The following is a 17,303-nucleotide window of genomic DNA, read 5'->3' as shown; positions in this document are numbered from 1 at the left end:
CATTGAAGCGAGCAGCCAGGCGGATCGATGAGGAAGAGGGGGAAGGGGGTTAATTCTAAACCTGTGCTGAGGTGAGCCCTGCGTCCCGCCGGTGGCAGCTTGCGCTGCTTTCTCCATGAGGTGGGATCCGATCGGACACGCAGTTGTTGTGGGGAAAGGAGTAGAGTTCAGCGGGGCCGGAGCCGGGCACTGCAAGAAGATGCGCTGACCAGTGGGTGAAAGATACCCTACCAACCGGCCCGCTCGGCCCGCTCCAGCCCAATAAAGCCCATCGCGGCCCGTTCTTGCTCCAAGGTCAGGCCGGCCATGGGGGCACCGCCGGCCTGCCTTCCCTCGGCTTCCGCGCCATATAAAGGGCAGCCCTAGCGAAACCCTAGAGCGCCATGCGCCCCTCTGCCCCCTGGCTATCGCGCCGCCAGAGCTCCAGGTCGCGCCGCCGCGAGGAGCGGTTCTCGACGAAGCCGAGCGCCGCCGCCGGTCTTCACCGATTTCCCCGGCCAGGAGCTCCCGGAGCCAAATCGACGCCACCTGCGGGATTCCCCTCACCGAGCCGAGTCCGTTTTGCCGGTTCCCGTCGTGAATCGGACGCCGGAGCCGCCGCCGCGGAGTTCAAGCCGGCGCCGCCCGTTCCGGTGTCCGCTTGTTTTCCGGCCGCAGCCTGACCGCGCGCCGTCGGTCTGGCCGCCTCCAGCCGCCCGCGCACCGAGCCCCCTCCTCTGCGCCACGCCCCGTCGCCCAGCGCCATCAGCCCGATGCCGGCGGGACTGGCCAACCGGACAGGCCGGCCAGAGCTCCCCCATCGGGAGGTTGAAGATGATTTGGAGCTTTTGCGTCCAGGCCCTTGAAGATGAATTGTGTGTTTCCCGCATAACCCCTGGATCTATCTGATCTTTCCAATCCAGCCCAAGTCCTCATCTTTTGCAGATCTAACCCCAGCTTTTCAGCTTTTCGCGGGTCCTGTTCTCTGAGTCTTGGTATCTTCTCAGCTAACCCTCCAAGTCTACGGTTAATTACGTTAGACCCCTGCAACCTTCTATAACCCATAGATTTTACGTTTTAGCTCCGTTTTAATCCGTTCAAGTTGAGTTAGGTTCATGATGACATAAATTAAACATTAGTGGTGATGTTTGCCTTCACGCCTATTTTTAAAAATAAACTTGATATTAATTTGATTAATGCCTGATAAACATGCGTCTTCTCTAAATAAAATCTACTAAAAGTTATACACTGCTTTTCATAATAAACATCAATTTGGTTAATGCTTATTTCATATCCTTTTCTGAATAAAAGCCAATTAGGTTACATATCGATTTTTCATAAACTAATGTCAATTTGATTAATGTTTATTCAATTTGCTTTCTAAATAAAAGCTACATAGGTTATATCTCGATTTTTCATAAATTAAATGTTAATTTGACTAATATGAATATAAATGTGTTTTTAAAATAATCTGCTAGTTGAACTCAGAATATAAAGTTATGTGCTTAGATGCTTTTACATGCTTCTTCTAAACTCAAATGTTAATTTACATAAATTGTACTTAAATATTTATAAATAAGATTGAACTAAGCTTTACATCGTCTTTTCTTATGAAAATATAAATATGATTTGATTAATTCTAACTAAGGATATTTCTCTGAAATATCTTTACATTGCTTTTCTCAACTAAAATAAATGAAGCTTGTAGCTCTTGATCTTTCTTTTATAATTCAAAACTCTCTATAGCTTTATTTTTTCAACCATAGTTCCATTCTCAGCGTTTCCTACGTTCAAGTAATCCTAGAATCAAGTACGCTCTTTAAAGCCTTTATTTTATTTTGGTGTATTGTTCTTAGCTATACATGTCTGTTTGCTTGTATGTTTGTGCCGGTGATTGCTTCGAGTAGAAGGATCGCTGTTCGAAGGTTTTGAGGAGTAAGAGTTTCAAGAGAGTAATAGCTGAAGAGCAGTAAGAGTAACTTTCTATTGGAGAAAGGCAAGTGTCCCTAACCATCCTTCTACCTATGCTTTGTTCACAATACCATGGTTATAATGCTTAATTGGAACATGGAGAACCACCCAGGAAAACAGTGCTACCACAAGACTAAATGGCTCTGGTCTTGGCTGAATTATTAGAAACTCTAGTCTGGGGTAATCTTACCGAAAAGGCAAGAGGGGAGTGCGTTGACGGGGTATAGCACTCGCTCTCTTGGGAAGTGGGCTTTGCTAAGACACTATACCCACTAGGGGACTGTTATGCTCTGCTTCGACCTGAAACCTTAGCGGGTTACCACTTACTAGCGAATCTTTGTAAAGGCCTCGTAGCGTCCCTATGCAATCACACCTCGGAAGTGTGGTATGGTGCCTGATCACGCTGCATGGTTGGGTCCAAAGTTCTTTGAACTTTTACGCGACTTGTGGGTAAAGATGTGCGACCTCTGCAGAGTGTAAAACTAATCGATCAGCCGTGCTCACGGTCAAGAGCAGCCTGAACCCTCACATGATTAATTAAACCTGAAGATGGACTTAAATCGTTAATCCTAGTTATTTCTAGTGGCCTTGCTGAGTACCAACCATAAGTGTACTCACCCTTGCTTACTGCTGCTCAGAAGAAGGTGTGTGAAGTATTTCGAAGATGATACTGAGTTCTAGGCATACGCAACCCCCAGTCGATTGCCTGTGAAGTTTGGAGCCTCCGTTTCCGGAATTAAGTTGTATATCTTTAATGGTTTCGTAAGTCTTTATTCGTATCTTTTTACGTGATACTGTTGCTGTTATTCACTTATGATGTCACTATATGTATGAAACTTGATCCTGACATACATATAGGTAGCACTTGATTTTGTCCTTAAAACCAGGTGTGACAGAAGTGGTATCAGAGCTATATCGACTATAGGATATAAGCCTAGATAGCAACGATCGCTTCCTTAGGTCTATTTTTCTATAAAAATAATTCTTACCTTATCCTTGAACTCTCTGATGACTATTCTCACTCCTTGTACATCTTATCTACACCTTGGTTGCTTATTTTTGATCAACTTTGACTCTTAGTCCTTTACACCCACCTTGTTTTGCTATTGCTAAACCCTCAATCCTTATCTATTGACTTACTCCCTCCTTGATGCTTTCTTGATCTTGATTATACCTCTCCTTTGATGAATAACTTTCCCTATTCCAAGCATCTCACCTCCTTTTGGTTTGTTGGTGAAAATGTTGCACCTTACTCCTTGATATTTTTTTATCTCCTACTTATCCTTTTATACATATCTTCTCCTTGATTTTATTTTCAGTATATCCATCTTCCCCATTGTACCTCTCCTTGCTTTTCGAGTAAATGCTACCTTGAAACCTTTCCCTTGACTTTTGATTCCAAAGTGTCCCTTTTGATTCAAAAATATTTAGATGATCCATACCGCGTATCCTAATGCCTGCCCAAGCCACCAGAAGAATGGAGCTACCAGCTCGCCACCAGAAGTGAAGCCTAAGCGACTGAAGCCACCTTCACCCCCACTATGTGGAGAAGCTCAATTCAACGCTTGACAAGCCAAAGATTGCCTACACCAAACATGTTGAAGCCTTACCAAACAACCCCTGCTTAGGAAGTACCCCTTGCAACCTTATTAACAACGTTTAGTACCGTTCCTTGACTGTGTGTTGATCGGTGAAAATTCTATGTTTGCATGATGATGCTTGTTTTGATGAAATTATCTGATTTGTTTCTTTGTAATGATTGTTGGTGTATTGTGGGTTTTCTACCTGCAATGATATCAGTTGCTTAACTGGGTTCTTCTTTTGAATCTCCCATATCCTTGTCATCTATTCCTTTCTATCCAAGCTAATGGAGGACATTAGAAAAGCGGGAACTAAAGTCAACACCAACGTCAACAAGCAGGAGTTAACATCACCACCACCGTCTCACTAGAAGCAAGTTGAAGAGAAGGCTTTACTCTGATCTCCATCTTATTCTAATGATGATTACAAGAACCAGAAAGATGAAGAAAGCAGGGAAATTCTACTCGCGACAAGCAAAGATGAAAGACTATCCACTCTGCTATAAAAATCTTGTTATCTCCCTCCTCTTTGTTTTTTCCTGTCTTTGAATCTGCCTGTACCTCCCACATCCTTGTAACCTTTCTTTCTATCACCCAATTCCGATGGACATTGTGGTGGAACCGTCCAACTTAAATTGGTTTAAATGCACCTAATTGCTGCTGATGCAACAATTATCCGAAACGCACTTAAAACAGTATAAGTCCGGTCGTCCGTCGAGTGTCCCTAGGACTCCTCGAATGATCCACGTCACGTCTCATAGCCATACACCAGGATTATTTCCGCAATGGGAAAGCATCAACAAATATTACATTTTTACATACATACATGAGGTACGAGTTATTACAGGACATAATTTGAAATAAACTTAACCGTGCAGGTTAGATAGAGGTTCTAGGATTTAAACATAAGCGGTTTAGGTGGAAGATAAGCATTCAAGATTTCTTCTAAGGGTATTGTGAGACTCATAACAATACCCTAGTTTTGCGGGGCTTCCTCCTCGGCGGATTCCTGCGGTGCTTCTGAAAACAGCCACAAGGGATAACCCTGAGTACGGGGTACTCAGCAAGGCTTACCCGACTATCCAATATAATAGCTTTTCGTGGAACTATATGATAGCTTTTTCAGTGTACTTGGCTAACACATTTTTGGCAAAAGAGCTTACTAAGAGTGAGACCTTAGCTTTATCTTTTATTTTGATTAAGTCATTACCTAACCATTCTAAATGATGATAAAAGATTAATTGCAAACAACAAGGTATTAAGTCATACACCAAAACATTAGTGGAAAGATATAGCATTCATGAATTTATACTACGATGCTCAACAGTGATCAAGTGCATTCATAACCGAGAATTGCGGCGATCCGGATCAAATTACATCCTGCAGGAGAGTACCCTGATCACCAGTTATATACGATTGTCCAGGTCGTACGTAACGACTTTTCGATTAGCAAATCCAATGATTGGGAATAAGATTACCCAGACCCAGGGATACACCCCCACATGGGACCCCACGTCTGGCCTGATCACCATGTGAGTTTCAGGCTACGCCCTGCCAATCTCCAGCACGTCAAGCACGGGTACGAAGTATTCCCGATCAGAGGGTTTACTAACCTACTGGGCTTTACTGGTCCCATACCCAGTAAGTGATCAGATGTCTTTCACTTGATCAAAGGTTAATACAACGAATCGGGCCTTAACCAAATTAATCTAGCAGACAGAACTACATCCTTAGCTTCTGTCCGCTTCTTAACCTTCAAGTTATCTTTCCATAAATACCATGCATGACTCAATATTTACCTTAAGGTTCGGTAAACCAATTATTTAAGCAACTAAGCATTTCTAGACTTGGGTTACTTACTAAATGTTTGAACAAGTGGCAAAGATGTCCTTAGAACAAGGTATGATAATGCACAAGAATGGGTTTCAAGCAACTCCTAGACCTAGTGCATTCATATAGCAAATAACCGATAATTGGACACATGAAATATCGACTCTAAAATAAATAGGTATAATGCACCGGGGCTTGCCTTGCTCTATAAAAAAGTTAGCACTGTCTGAAGGATTGGCCTCGTAGGGAACCAATTCAATGATCTCTTCGAACTCCGGAGATCCTTCTGAAAATTCCGAGAAATCCCCTTCCGGTGCTTCGGTGTCTATGACAAAGCATATGCAGGGGTTAGGAATGCAACTTTTTGAATACAAGACTATACAACTTCCCTTCATGATTAAGTTGCAAGCCATCAAGGACTATACAATTTATCATGATAAAGTTGCAAGCCAACACACAAAAACCCGAAAAGATTAGCCCAACAATTTTATTTCCTTTACTAACCTTACCTAGGGCTTTTTCTTTTATTTTTAGAAGACATTATAATTATTTTCTAATCTTGAAACCTAATTTCCTATGAGTTAACAATAATTTGTGATTATGAAAATGTTATTCCATATTTTATGCATTTAATAAAGATTAAGTATTTATTTAGATACCTTAAAAGAAAGGTATTAAATAAATACCCAAATTTTTATTATTTTTCCTAGGGTATAAAAATTTTAATGCATAAAGGAAAATAAAATAAGCCTAACAAAATTGGTTTCACTAATTTTGGACACCCCTAGAAATTTCTGTGATTTAAATGGTGAGATTCGGATTTAATCTATTTATTCTACAAAGGAAATCTAAATTTTTCCCGAAAAACTCCCCGGCCTACTTTTCTCATGCGCCTCCTTTCTACCCCCTCTCTTGCGCGCTGGCCCCAAGGCTCGGACCCACCCCCTACTCCTACTCACTCTACCCGCCGGCCTCTTTCTCCCTCATTGGGCTCACTGGGCGTTTTTCTTTTTCCTTCTCTTTTCTCAAACCGGCACCTACTCCTCCTCCTCTTCTTCCGTGAAACTGGCTTGCTGGACCACCTGGGCCTCCGGCATTTTTCCCTCCAACGGCCCTTTCCCGCACCGGCACTTGGGCCGATTGGACCCTCGGTCCACTTAAGCCATCGCCCGGCCTGCCTCCTCCCTCTCCTCTCCTCTTTGACGCGCGGGCCCGCAGCACCAGAGCCTTCTTCCTCCTCCCGCCAAAACCCGAGCGCAACAGGGGGCGGTGCGGCTCACCGGCCGGCGCCCCATCGGCGACGGGGCTAGGCCGTGGAAGCATCCCCATGCCCTAGCGCACCCGTTCGCGGCGGTAACTCCCCGGGAGGTGGCCGGAGCCACTCTCCCCACGGCGGCGGCTGGGGGCGCCTTCGGCCGGTCGTGGCTAAGCACGACGACGGCTCGGCCTACCCCGACAACTACCTCTACAGCTTCCAAGCACCCTAGACGCCTACCTAAAACTGACCACAAGGAACAACAGCGACAGCAAGGGGGTGCTCACCGTGAGCAGGAGGTGCGGCGGTGGCGGACGGAAACGACGACGGTTTATGGTATACCGGCGGGGAGGCTGGGCAACAAGCTGCTAGGGTTGTCGGTGGGGTGTGTGTGGAGGTGTGGATGGAAGGAATCGACAAGAGCTGCGGTGTGGTGGGGGAATTTGCTCGGCGGCGGCGGCGGTAAAAAGAACAGACGGTAAGCACGGCGGTGGGAGCGGTAGTTATTCGAAGTTTTCACCGTGCGCATGGTCGACACCGTGGTCTAGCTATGGACTTGCGTGGCAAGGAGGTGGCGTAGCTGCTGTGCTGGCGATCGACCGAGAACGCCGGCAGCGACACGTCGTGCTCGGCTCTGTCACCCCCCCTCTTCCTTTGTTTCTGACGCCCGAAAGTTCAGGTCCAAATCACGGTTGATTTTGAATCCAACGGCTTCACGGTCCTTTAAGCAATGTTGTAGATAAACTTGAACTCTCCAAGTTTTATTTTTGCTCTGACCCGAGATAAACATCCTAACATAGTCGAATTTTGAATTCTTTCCCCATCTAACTGAATTACTCTGAAACTTGAAGTTCAGTTTGTCAGTCATTTGATATGGCCATGTACCCATCTGTTAATTCACTTTTCGTGCACCAATTCCATTCTTCTCAGTCCAACTTCCATCCATTTGTGTTCTACAACTTCCAAAGATTCCATTTTGCCCATAAACACCTATACCCTTTACACTATATTTTTCTGAAATTTATTCCAAACTCAGCCATTTCTCACAGTTTCAGACTTAGGCAATTTGCTGTTTTAGTGACTTGGCCGAAAATGGCAGAGTGCCAACTTTAGGCCTTAAATTAAATTGGTTCCCTTGGTAGTTCTTGATCAACAACACCCCAATATGCTGGTCCAAAGTCCATACTTCATCACTGTATAGTTGCCTTATTCCACTTATTTGGAAAATTTGGCAGAAATCAAATTCCAAAATGGGCTCTTATGCTGTTTTTCTGAAATCCTATTGTCGGATGGTGAATAGTGCTCTTCTATTTTGATTTCTTCTTTTGGGTCTTCTTGAAATATTTAGGTCCAGATTTTGTCCCCAGTCTTGATCTTCAAGTTCTAAACACTCTTATCCTTCCATTCCATATTTTTGCCAAATTTTTCTGAATTTCGAATTCAAAATTCAAATTTCGGTCAAATTTGACTCGAATTTGATTTTTAGCCAATTTCTTCTCCTTTTCTTCATGATTTGCTTCTATTTCTTTGGAATTACTTTTGATGGCTAAAATAGCAGGTGTTACAGACATCAAGAAAAAAAAAAGTGAAGGTGACACCAAAGTCAAGAAGTAGATGCTATCGCCAGCACTACCGGCAGAGTAGAAGCATGTCGGAAAAAAAAGCCCTACTCTAGTTTCTTTGCCACCTTGCTTCTTTCTATCCTTCCATCTACCTCGCTCTGACGATGATCCAAGAAAATATGAAGATATCACGAAGTACTCTACCTTGTTCTTCAATTTTATTTATTCTTTTCTAATCCTATCTTTATCACCCAACCAGATGGCGACTCCCAATGAAAATCATGAAGATAGAGCCAATGAAGGTGATCATAACATTCCACCTGTAGCCTCATTGTTCGAACGCAAGATGGTAGAGCATATGACAACACAAACTCAGATTTTACAAGCAATGTCTCAAACCATGGTCAATATCCATCCGTATATCACAAAGCAAGCCTCACTTCCTCGGAACCACAACCCTATTACTAGTGATGACCATCAGGTTCCGACTGTTTCACCACCGTTTGACAAAGAGAAGCTATTAGCCATGCAAGTTCAGGTCTTACAAGGAAGGATACAGACTGACACATCATTCCCTCATAACATGGAGATGACCAAGGCTGGGATTCCCACTGGACTAGTGAAGAGGCAAGTCGTTGAAGCATGGAATCATGAAAGGAACAAGAGAAGCCGTGGAGCGCCAGAGCTGGAAGTGGAAAGACAGTGTGAGGATGTTAAGATTTCAGGGACATGCCAATGTTGTGAACACCATGGTCTTCCATGTCTCCAGGAAGAAGGTAGCCTAATGACAACGGAAGCCAGACAACAGTACCATCTAGACATCAATAAGAAGAAGAAGTTGTATGCCCAAGGGCTAGTCCTAGAGGGAGTTACTCAAGGTGACGATAGTACTCAGACTATGAACCTTGAGGGTTGGAGTATCTCTTTCAAAGAATAACAGCCCTGGAGGAGTAGGCGAGCCAAGAAGCCAACTAGGGAAGCAAGTCAAGAGAAGATGGAGTTACTACAACCATTCGAAAGCAGTACTCAGCCCAGTTCTCACCAACCACAGCTCAAAATTGTTCACCATCCACATGGCAACTACATCAGAATCCTGATGCACAAGTTATTCCATCGAGAGTTACTAGGGAGCAGCAAGTAAGACGACATGGATGTATTAAAAGGTCGTGCTTCAGATGCGGTGAAGAAGGCCATTATGCCAATAATTGTCCAATAAAGCATGAGTTGACTAGGTCCAAATTATATTGCCTCTAGTGTGGAGAAAACGGACATCTTGTTAGTTGGTGTGCAAAACAGAAGAATGATCAACCCCAGGACCAAAGACCCAATAGCTCTGCATTCAGCCCAACAACGTCAATAGACTACGATTTACCAAGATATCAAGCTTCCCATATCTGCTTTCAATATACTGGGCCAATGAGGTGACACTATTATCATCTCTGACATCAAGCTGATGGAAGATTATGTTGGGGAGTTCGTATTCACGGCAAAGGGACTCAGCAGCATATGTTCCTCGTTTCTCATCCCTCGCTGTAAGGATAACCGTCACACCTTGGGGAGCAAGTTGGCGGCATACTTCCAGGCCAACTCCTTTGTTTCCACCTGTGACCACTGCAAGTCTGGCGTGTTTACCAAATATTAGCATCAATATTCATCGATGAAAGAAGAGCATTGCTTCGAAACTATAAAAATCACCTTTCAGGAATCACTTCTGCCCGGTCATGTCTTACTGCATCAAGCCTGTGGAGCAACGCGAGCTTTGTTGCATCAGGTAAAGCAGTAGAAGCACCTAAGCATACAAAAATGGGAAGTGGCAACAGAAATCTTGATTTATGATCCATGGTCGCAACAATAACAAAGTGACTAGAAATGCATTGATGGCGTTAAGAGAACTGGAAGAAAACAATTTTAGAGCAACCTAAGTAAGAACTAGGATAAACCAGTCCTAGTCTACCCAGGTAGAAGGCTGTGGAGGTGTTGGGCTCCAACAAGAACCACATACTTGATACTGAAAATCCTAGCAAAAAAAGAAGGTGCAACACAGGAGTGTAAAGTTTTAATGATGCAGCGCTTATCCCTCAATGTTAAAAATACCGGGGGGGGGACATAGCTGGTTTTTTATTAAGAAAGAAAAATGTTAAAAGATAAAAAAAATAAAACAAAAAAATACTCTAATTTGTTCCCAATGTCTGCGATTACAAATTTAAAAGCAGATGAAGGTAAAAATTACTCTAATTTGTAACAATCTAAAAAGGTACCCTATTTTGTGCCAATTATATGAACCCTCACCGAAAACCATTGTCAAATCATAATATCTTAATTTTTTCCCACGGGGGGAGTGGGATAACCTGAAATAACTTGTCAAAAAATACATGAAAAGTAACACGAACTGGAAACTCAGCTGACAAATGGGTCTTTTTAGGTCCAGTTTAACTGATTGTGTGTAGCCTGCTATATGTATCGACAAATTAGGCAAGAAAGAAAATTTGTGTGGAATAATATGCTGGTTGAAGGATGAATGTATTCGACACTCTCCCTTGTCCGCATCGGCAAACTAACCACCGCAATTAAAATCTAAAGTTGCAAACTAACTTATCCAAAAGCCGTGTTCAGAGTTCAGACATCTGTATAGCATTATCTTGCTCAAAAGAAAAGCAGACAATAGCAGAGCAATACATCCATGGAGAGTTTAACAGGAGGGGGACACCGCGCCGCGCGCGCACGCAAGGAGAGAGGACGAGACCTGTGCTGCGGAGGCGATGCCCGCGTCGCCCCCGCGGCCGCGCGCGCGTGCACCAGGCGAGCGCCGGCAGGGAAGCTGACTCGCGGTTGGAGACGGGCGCGGGGTAATGGTGCCGCGGCGGAGGGTCGAACTCGGACCCTACAAGGCGAGCTCGGGGACGCCCCGAGGTGGCGCATCTCGGGCTCGGGGTCGTCGTGTTCTACCTCTTGTCTTGCTCTCTGGCGGGACTAGAGGGTGGCGGCCACCTGTGAGGGTGTGGTAGGGTAGGCGAGGGCGCAATGAGCAGCGGGCTTGGCCGCCGCATCAGCGACCAATTACCCTAACTTTTTTTTAAGCTCTCTGCAATGTGCACGCCGGCGCCGGGGCTGTGGGCTCTGTGGCAGGGCAGCCATGTGCCGCCGGCGGCGTCCGAGGTGAGCAGCGCTCCGGACGGCAATTGCTCAGGGCCCACGAAGCAAGGAACAGAACAGGTAACTGCTTTTGGCCTGTCAACGTTCAGTGTTTTAAACAAAGCCACAGTAATAATAAATAAGATAAACAGAGAAGTGCAGCATTTTACGTACCATCAAACATAAAAACGTTAAACCAATCCCAATGAAAATCGACTATTTATTTTTAGGATTCGATGTGATTGGCTTTTCGATGAGCTCAACTCTTTATTGTTGTTCAGAATACAAACATGGAAAATTTATTCCAAATCGGAACAGCAAAGAACATGTGGAAACAAAACTAACTGCTCTAACAAATCATGGCATTACCCTCGGTCATGAGAAGATTTTACTGTCTGTTTTGTGTTTATGTAAAGATATGAAGATGCCGTTATTGTCTCACAATCTGGGCAAATAATATCACACAAACTGGCCAACGAACGATCCATTCAACCGTTGATCACCAAATTTTCACCATTTCTGTCTGATCAAAATAGCACCCAGTTGGTCCATCGTCAGGGAGCAGAGCTAGCATGACTGGCCCTCTTGCACCTTGTTCAGGCGTCAAGAGCCCTAGATTCCAGCAAATGTCAGTCTTAACAAAGCCAGGTCTCACACAATTGATGCGCATCTCTGGATACCTCCTTGCCATAATCCTGGTGTACAGATTGATGACCATTTTCGATACACTGTATGTTGGCAGCATCATGGGCCACCCGGCCTCTTCAAGCCGCCCGTTCTTCAGGTCCTCCAAGAATGTGTTCAGCACTGCTTCTATTCGGTCCTCATCCCAGATGTTGATGTCGCACAAATCATTTCGAAGCTTCTCATTTGGCATTCTCTGGTAACAAAATCAATTACATGTGCTACGGTAAGTGCTGCTAGTATCAATGTCTTCTTAGTTTGTGTGGAAATGCAAGAATTTTAGTGGTGAAAAAATAGATATAGACGATGCACCTTCAGCTCCGACGCAAGGGAGGAGGCATTAACAATCCTTGCACCTGATGTAGACAGCTTCAAAAGTGGAAGAAGAGCCTCGGTTACCCTCTTGCATCCATAGTAATTGGTATTGAGACAGTTTAACGCCTCGTCATAGGTATTCTGGAATACTTCTTTAAGAAGATTAGCGGCCCTGCCAGATGTCTGCAACACAAATATTAACAGTGAGTGAAGCACATACCATTGGTTGTACCGACAACAGGTTGTTCATAAGCATGCCCAAAAGAAAAAATACTACAGGCATTGTTGATCCTAGTGAAAAGGCCAGCTTTCTGAATCTAAAGTAAACAGCTCAAATAGATAAGCAGCTGAAAGCTAAAGAACAAGCGCATTGTGTTACCCAGGTCTCTGCATCAATGTTGAGAGCTTTGAGGCCTTCCTCATCTGCTACAATTCCTGAAACACCTGCATTGTTCACCTGTATCACCCATTGTACTGTCATTTATGTATTCTCAAAAGACACAAAGAGGTGCCATTTAATACTAGGAATAACAGACTACAATTTACCAAGATATCAAGCTTCCCATATCTGCTTTCAATATACCATGCCAATGAGGTGACACTATTATCATCTCTGACATCAAGCTGATGGAAGATTATGTTGGTGAGTTCGGATTCACAGCGAAGGGACTCAGCAGCATCTTTTCCTCGTTTCTCATCCCTCGCTGTAAGGATAACCGCCACACCCTGGAGAGCAAGCTGGCGGCATACTTCGAGGCCAACTCCTTTGTTTCCACCTGTGACCACCGCAAGTCTGGCGTATTCACCAAATATCAGCATCAATGTCCATCGATGAAAGAGCAGCTTGCTTTTCGAAACTGTAAAAATCACCTTTCAGGAATCACTTCAGCCCGGTCATGTCTTACTGCGCAAAGCCTGTGGAGCAAAATGAGTTTGTTGGCCTGTGGCATCAGGTAAAGCAGTAGAAGCACGTAGGCATGCAAAAATGGGAAGTGGGAGGGAGTAGAAATCTTGATTTGTGATCCTATCGCTGACAATGAGAGCCTGACTAGAAATTCATTAATATCACTAAGAGAACTGAAAGGAAAATAAATGGTAGACAAGAAAATTGGGCCCTGCAGGTTGGTGGTAGTTCATTACAACTGCTCAAGTAACCTGGTAGCAGAATATGTATTTTCTCACATTTATAGAGTCACTCAAATAGCAGACAGACTATTGGCTGAGACCAAAATAAAATTAAATTTTTTTCCCCCCCCCCCCCCCCCCCCCCCCCCCCCCGTCTTACTATTAGCATCAACAGACGCACCATTTGAAGCGAGCAGCCAGGCGGATCGATGAGGAAGAGGGGGAAGGGGGTTAATTCTAAACCTGTGCTGAGGTGAGCCCTGCGTCCCGCCGGTGGCAGCTTGCGCTGCTTTCTCCATGAGGTGGGATCCGATCGGACACGCAGTTGTTGTGGGGAAAGGAGTAGAGTTCAGCGGGGCCGGAGCCGGGCACTGCAAGAAGATGCGCTGACCAGTGGGTGAAGGGGGTAGGTGAGTCGAGGGAAGCGCAGATTAACCCTAATCACTGTAATAAACTACACTAACCTTCACCTTTTTCCGTACTGGTTAGTGCCGCGCCATTGCTCCGCCGTGGCCAGCGTCGGCGCCGCCGGACGGTTTGCTTGGTATGGACGCTGGCGGCGTGGCGGGGCCCAGCGGCCCGACTGCTCTGACTTTTCAGGGGGGAAAGGGCCGAAGGGCTATTTGACTCATCAACGTTGCTGTATGGGCCTGAAGTGGAGCGTCAGCCCGTCCCGTCCACACTTCGGGCCCATGCCACGACCCAGTATGCCGGTGTCAGGCAAGGCAACTCTCTTTCGAGGAGCCTCTCGGGCTCAACCACAGGCAAATGCAACCGAAATGGCAAAAAAAAAAAAAGATAATAGGAAACAATACAACGAGATCGAGTTATTTGAACGTGGACGGACAGATGATTTGCCACACAATACAAGCAACGAGCTCGAGTGCCAAAGCTCGCGTGCCAGATCCGATCAACAAAGAGCACGCCCTTGTCTCTTGTGCTGTGCTTTGCTGCGGTCCATGGCATCTACACATGCGACCATCAGTAAGTAATTCAGTATCCTACCGTCAGTCGTTCGTTGTTCAGAGGATCTGTACACTCTGGGAGAAACAAGAAGGCATGTGCTTGGCAAATACTGTAAGTGAAAGTGTTGAATTGTTTGTCGATCGAGCGCCGACCCATGGAAGAAGGCTTCATTATTTGCGAATTCCTGGGTTATGCTTATGCATTATATTCAGAAAAAAAACTTAACCCAAGTTTATCTGAACATGGACAGACAGTTGATGATTTTCCACCCAATCCAAGCAACAAGCTCAGGTTTCAATCTTGAGGCAGCCCCGTGCAGTGAACTCAAGTCGTGAAGCAAGCAAGCAAGCAATTGGACTCCAAAGATATCGTATCGATCTCCCCGCAGGATCCTCCTAGATCCGATCTGATCCTCGCGTGTCCGACGCCAAGGGAGCACGTCCTTGTCACTCCCAACTATTTGATCCGCTTTGCCGCTGTGTGCGCCATCCTACACATGCCCCTTCCTCCGTCGTTGTTCAGAGAACCTTGGGGAGGGAAGAAGCAGGCGCCATGTGCCCCGGCGAACAAGTTCTGTTCTTCGAGCACCGAGCTGAAAAATTGCATCGGGACGGCATGGCCAGCCAGCTACATCCTACATGCATGCATTGATCCCTCCCCGGAAACAGGGTGAATTATATTCGTTCGTTGACAATGCTAATTAGAAATAAATGATGCGATAGAGAATCAAGTTGTACTAAACAAATTAGTACTAGTACACATGTTTACAGTAGATTATCGATGGGGGAAGAGATCAACGAGAAGACTAATAATAAGTAAAAGCATTGACCTGATCATTGCTGCGATGTATGGTTACAGGTTGGGGCAAGTTGCTACTAGTTGACTTGCGTATGTAATGAAAAGATGAGCAGACCACGTTGGTGCAAATCTTCTTCCTTGTCTCTCCTCTGATCTTGCAGAGTATTTTTATGCAGTTGACAGCAATGCTCATCTCATATTCTCATGTGTTGTTTTAAGGCCTGAGGTTATCACCTTAGGCTGCATCCTGCGCTCTTCAGGATGGCAGCACACTGATGACTGAATCCTGAAAGGGATAGATGTTGCTTCTGCATAATTAAGCACAGCTGGCTGACCTGCCGACACCTAAGACTTTGAGGAGCATGTCGACGTCGAAATGGTAACAAGGAAAGGGAGATGGTATTATTAGGTTAGTGGGCCTGCACTGCAAACCAATCGAATAATAGCCGTGGCCGTGGGAGATTAAGCCGAGTTAACTTGTGTGTGGCCTACCTGGAGGTCGGCCACCTCACCTCCCCAACCAATCCTGCAGGCCCGGCCCCTAGCTTCCCTTCGAGTGATGGCCATGAGACGCATGTGGGTAGGACCTGCCTGCCTCGTTGATGCTCGTTTTGAACCCAAGAAAGAGAAAAAAAAAGTGGTGACACTTCCTGCAATCCATGGAGTGATAGCGATCTGATCAGGGGCAAGTCATCAAAGTCTGTGTTGTATGTTTTACTGCAACGTTGTAATGAGAAAATCGTCGTTATATTTCATTGGTAAGGGCTTATCCATATTTTTTTTCGAAACGAAGCTGCCGATTATATTAAAAACAAGAGGTCCAATCTAGGAACAACAATAAATCCACAAAAGTAGCTCCCAATTGATAACGCCGACTCAACTCAACTTAAAACAAAAAAGCACTCGATGGCCGGTCGGATTGAGACATCGACACAAGCCACACAACGCTAACACCTGAGCAGCAACCACCACTCCACACCACCACCACCTAGCAGAAAAAGCCGACAAGTAGCCCTTATCACAAGCGCCGTCGTCTCCGACGATGTCCCACTCCAACCCAGTCGTTGCCACGCAGGACTAACCGCCGCAGTCCGCTGCAAGCCGTGTAGCTATCAGGGCTTCTCCACCATGCCGTCGTCGGCCTCAGGTCACACACACGGTCATCGATCTCCCAATCACGGTTTTGTGTCAGCATAAGTCAAGAGAGGAGCACACTACACCACACCGAAAAGGCCACCGCTCTGCAGGACCCAACGCTGAAGCACCGTTGCCGCACCGTACACACCAAACAACCAAAACACCGCACCGGATCCTAACCCTCCAAGGCAACTCGAAACGCGTGAGGGCCTCGCCACATCCATCGCCGCACACTACTCCTCGGACACATCACCTTAAAGCGAACGGGGGTCTCGCCACTTCCGCCACTGGACTCCACACCAAGGATCCAAATTTGCTTTGCTGTCGAGGATGACATGGTGCCACCGAGCTACTCCAATAACTTCGCCTCCACCTTGCCGCCGTCGGAATCTCAGCAGGACCATGTGCGCAGAAACAAAACTTCCCGCGACAATGGCTCACCACCACCTCTGCCGCCCTAAGCCGCCGCCGACACCGTCTGCCGCTGCGCACCTAGCCTGCTCGCTGCCCCCGCTCCACACTGCCGAGTCCGCGCTCGAAAATCGCCAGCACACCTCCACGCCAGCCCACCGCTCCGAGCCACACCGCCGCATCCACCCCCCCCCCCCCCGCCGTCTTCACCCAGGCCGCCGCCGCCGCCGCCTTCGCGCGACCGCTTGCCGGGGTGGTTCGGCGGCGGCGGATCCGGGGCTGGGGAGGCCGGATCCACCCACAGCGGGGCTGGATCTAGGTCACCGCCGCTACGACGCGCCGCTCGCCACCGTGGCACAGGGGTACCAGTGGGTCCCCATGCCCGCGCGCAACTCCACCAGTGCCGACCGCCGCGCGCGTGGTTTCCTCGCTTGTGCCAAGGCTGCCGCCGCACGCAGTCCTCACCCGTGGCCAGGGGCGGCGCTGCCGCACACGGCCTCACTCCTCGCGCCAGTTGTCACCATCACGCCCGTCGTCCTCCACCCGGTGCGCCACCAT

General features: G+C 46.4%; 2 protein-coding genes across 7 annotated transcripts in view; both read right to left on the bottom strand.

The window, feature by feature from the left end:
- LOC101763464 ((+)-neomenthol dehydrogenase) overlaps positions 1 to 11,375 on the bottom strand; it is a 13,581-nt gene extending 2,206 nt beyond the window's left edge. The window contains exons 1-3 of one of the 3 annotated variants that reach the window (XM_022824078.1): positions 10,921 to 11,375; positions 9,873 to 9,917; positions 9,550 to 9,796 (exon numbers count right to left, since the gene is read on the bottom strand). In XM_022824078.1, coding sequence (XP_022679813.1) covers positions 9,550 to 9,796; positions 9,873 to 9,917; positions 10,921 to 11,096 — 468 coding nt within the window. In that variant the 5' untranslated portion in view covers positions 11,097 to 11,375. Of the gene's footprint in view, positions 1 to 61; positions 1,021 to 9,549; positions 9,797 to 9,872; positions 9,918 to 10,920 lie in introns of those variants that run through there. The other 2 variants (XM_004958679.3, XM_004958680.3) reach the window with 2 other exon arrangements.
- Positions 11,376 to 11,541: 166 nt separating this feature from the next.
- Positions 11,542 to 14,037, bottom strand: LOC101764134 ((+)-neomenthol dehydrogenase). Of its 4 annotated transcripts, none has more exons than XM_014804763.2 (7): positions 13,898 to 14,037; positions 13,677 to 13,804; positions 13,179 to 13,223; positions 12,855 to 13,101; positions 12,688 to 12,765; positions 12,306 to 12,491; positions 11,542 to 12,189 (listed from the first exon to the last, which is right to left on the bottom strand). In XM_014804763.2, the coding sequence occupies exons 2-7, from the start codon at positions 13,730 to 13,732 to the stop codon at positions 11,809 to 11,811; spliced, it is 993 nt and encodes a 330-aa protein (XP_014660249.1). In that variant the 5' UTR covers positions 13,733 to 13,804; positions 13,898 to 14,037; the 3' UTR covers positions 11,542 to 11,808. The 4 variants fall into 4 exon arrangements, with proteins under 4 accessions (XP_014660249.1, XP_004958738.1, XP_014660250.1 ...); XM_004958681.3 differs by having other exon boundaries at positions 13,677 to 13,819; positions 13,898 to 14,036; XM_014804764.2 differs by having other exon boundaries at positions 13,677 to 13,819; positions 13,904 to 14,033.
- Positions 14,038 to 17,303: the final 3,266 nt, after the last annotated feature.

Source organism: Setaria italica, chromosome II (genome assembly GCF_000263155.2).
Source record: "Setaria italica strain Yugu1 chromosome II, Setaria_italica_v2.0, whole genome shotgun sequence".
NCBI classification, from domain to species: Eukaryota; Viridiplantae; Streptophyta; class Magnoliopsida; order Poales; family Poaceae; genus Setaria; species Setaria italica.
Note: the sequence above shows the minus strand (reverse complement) of the source record. Positions and strands in the feature narration are given on the sequence as shown.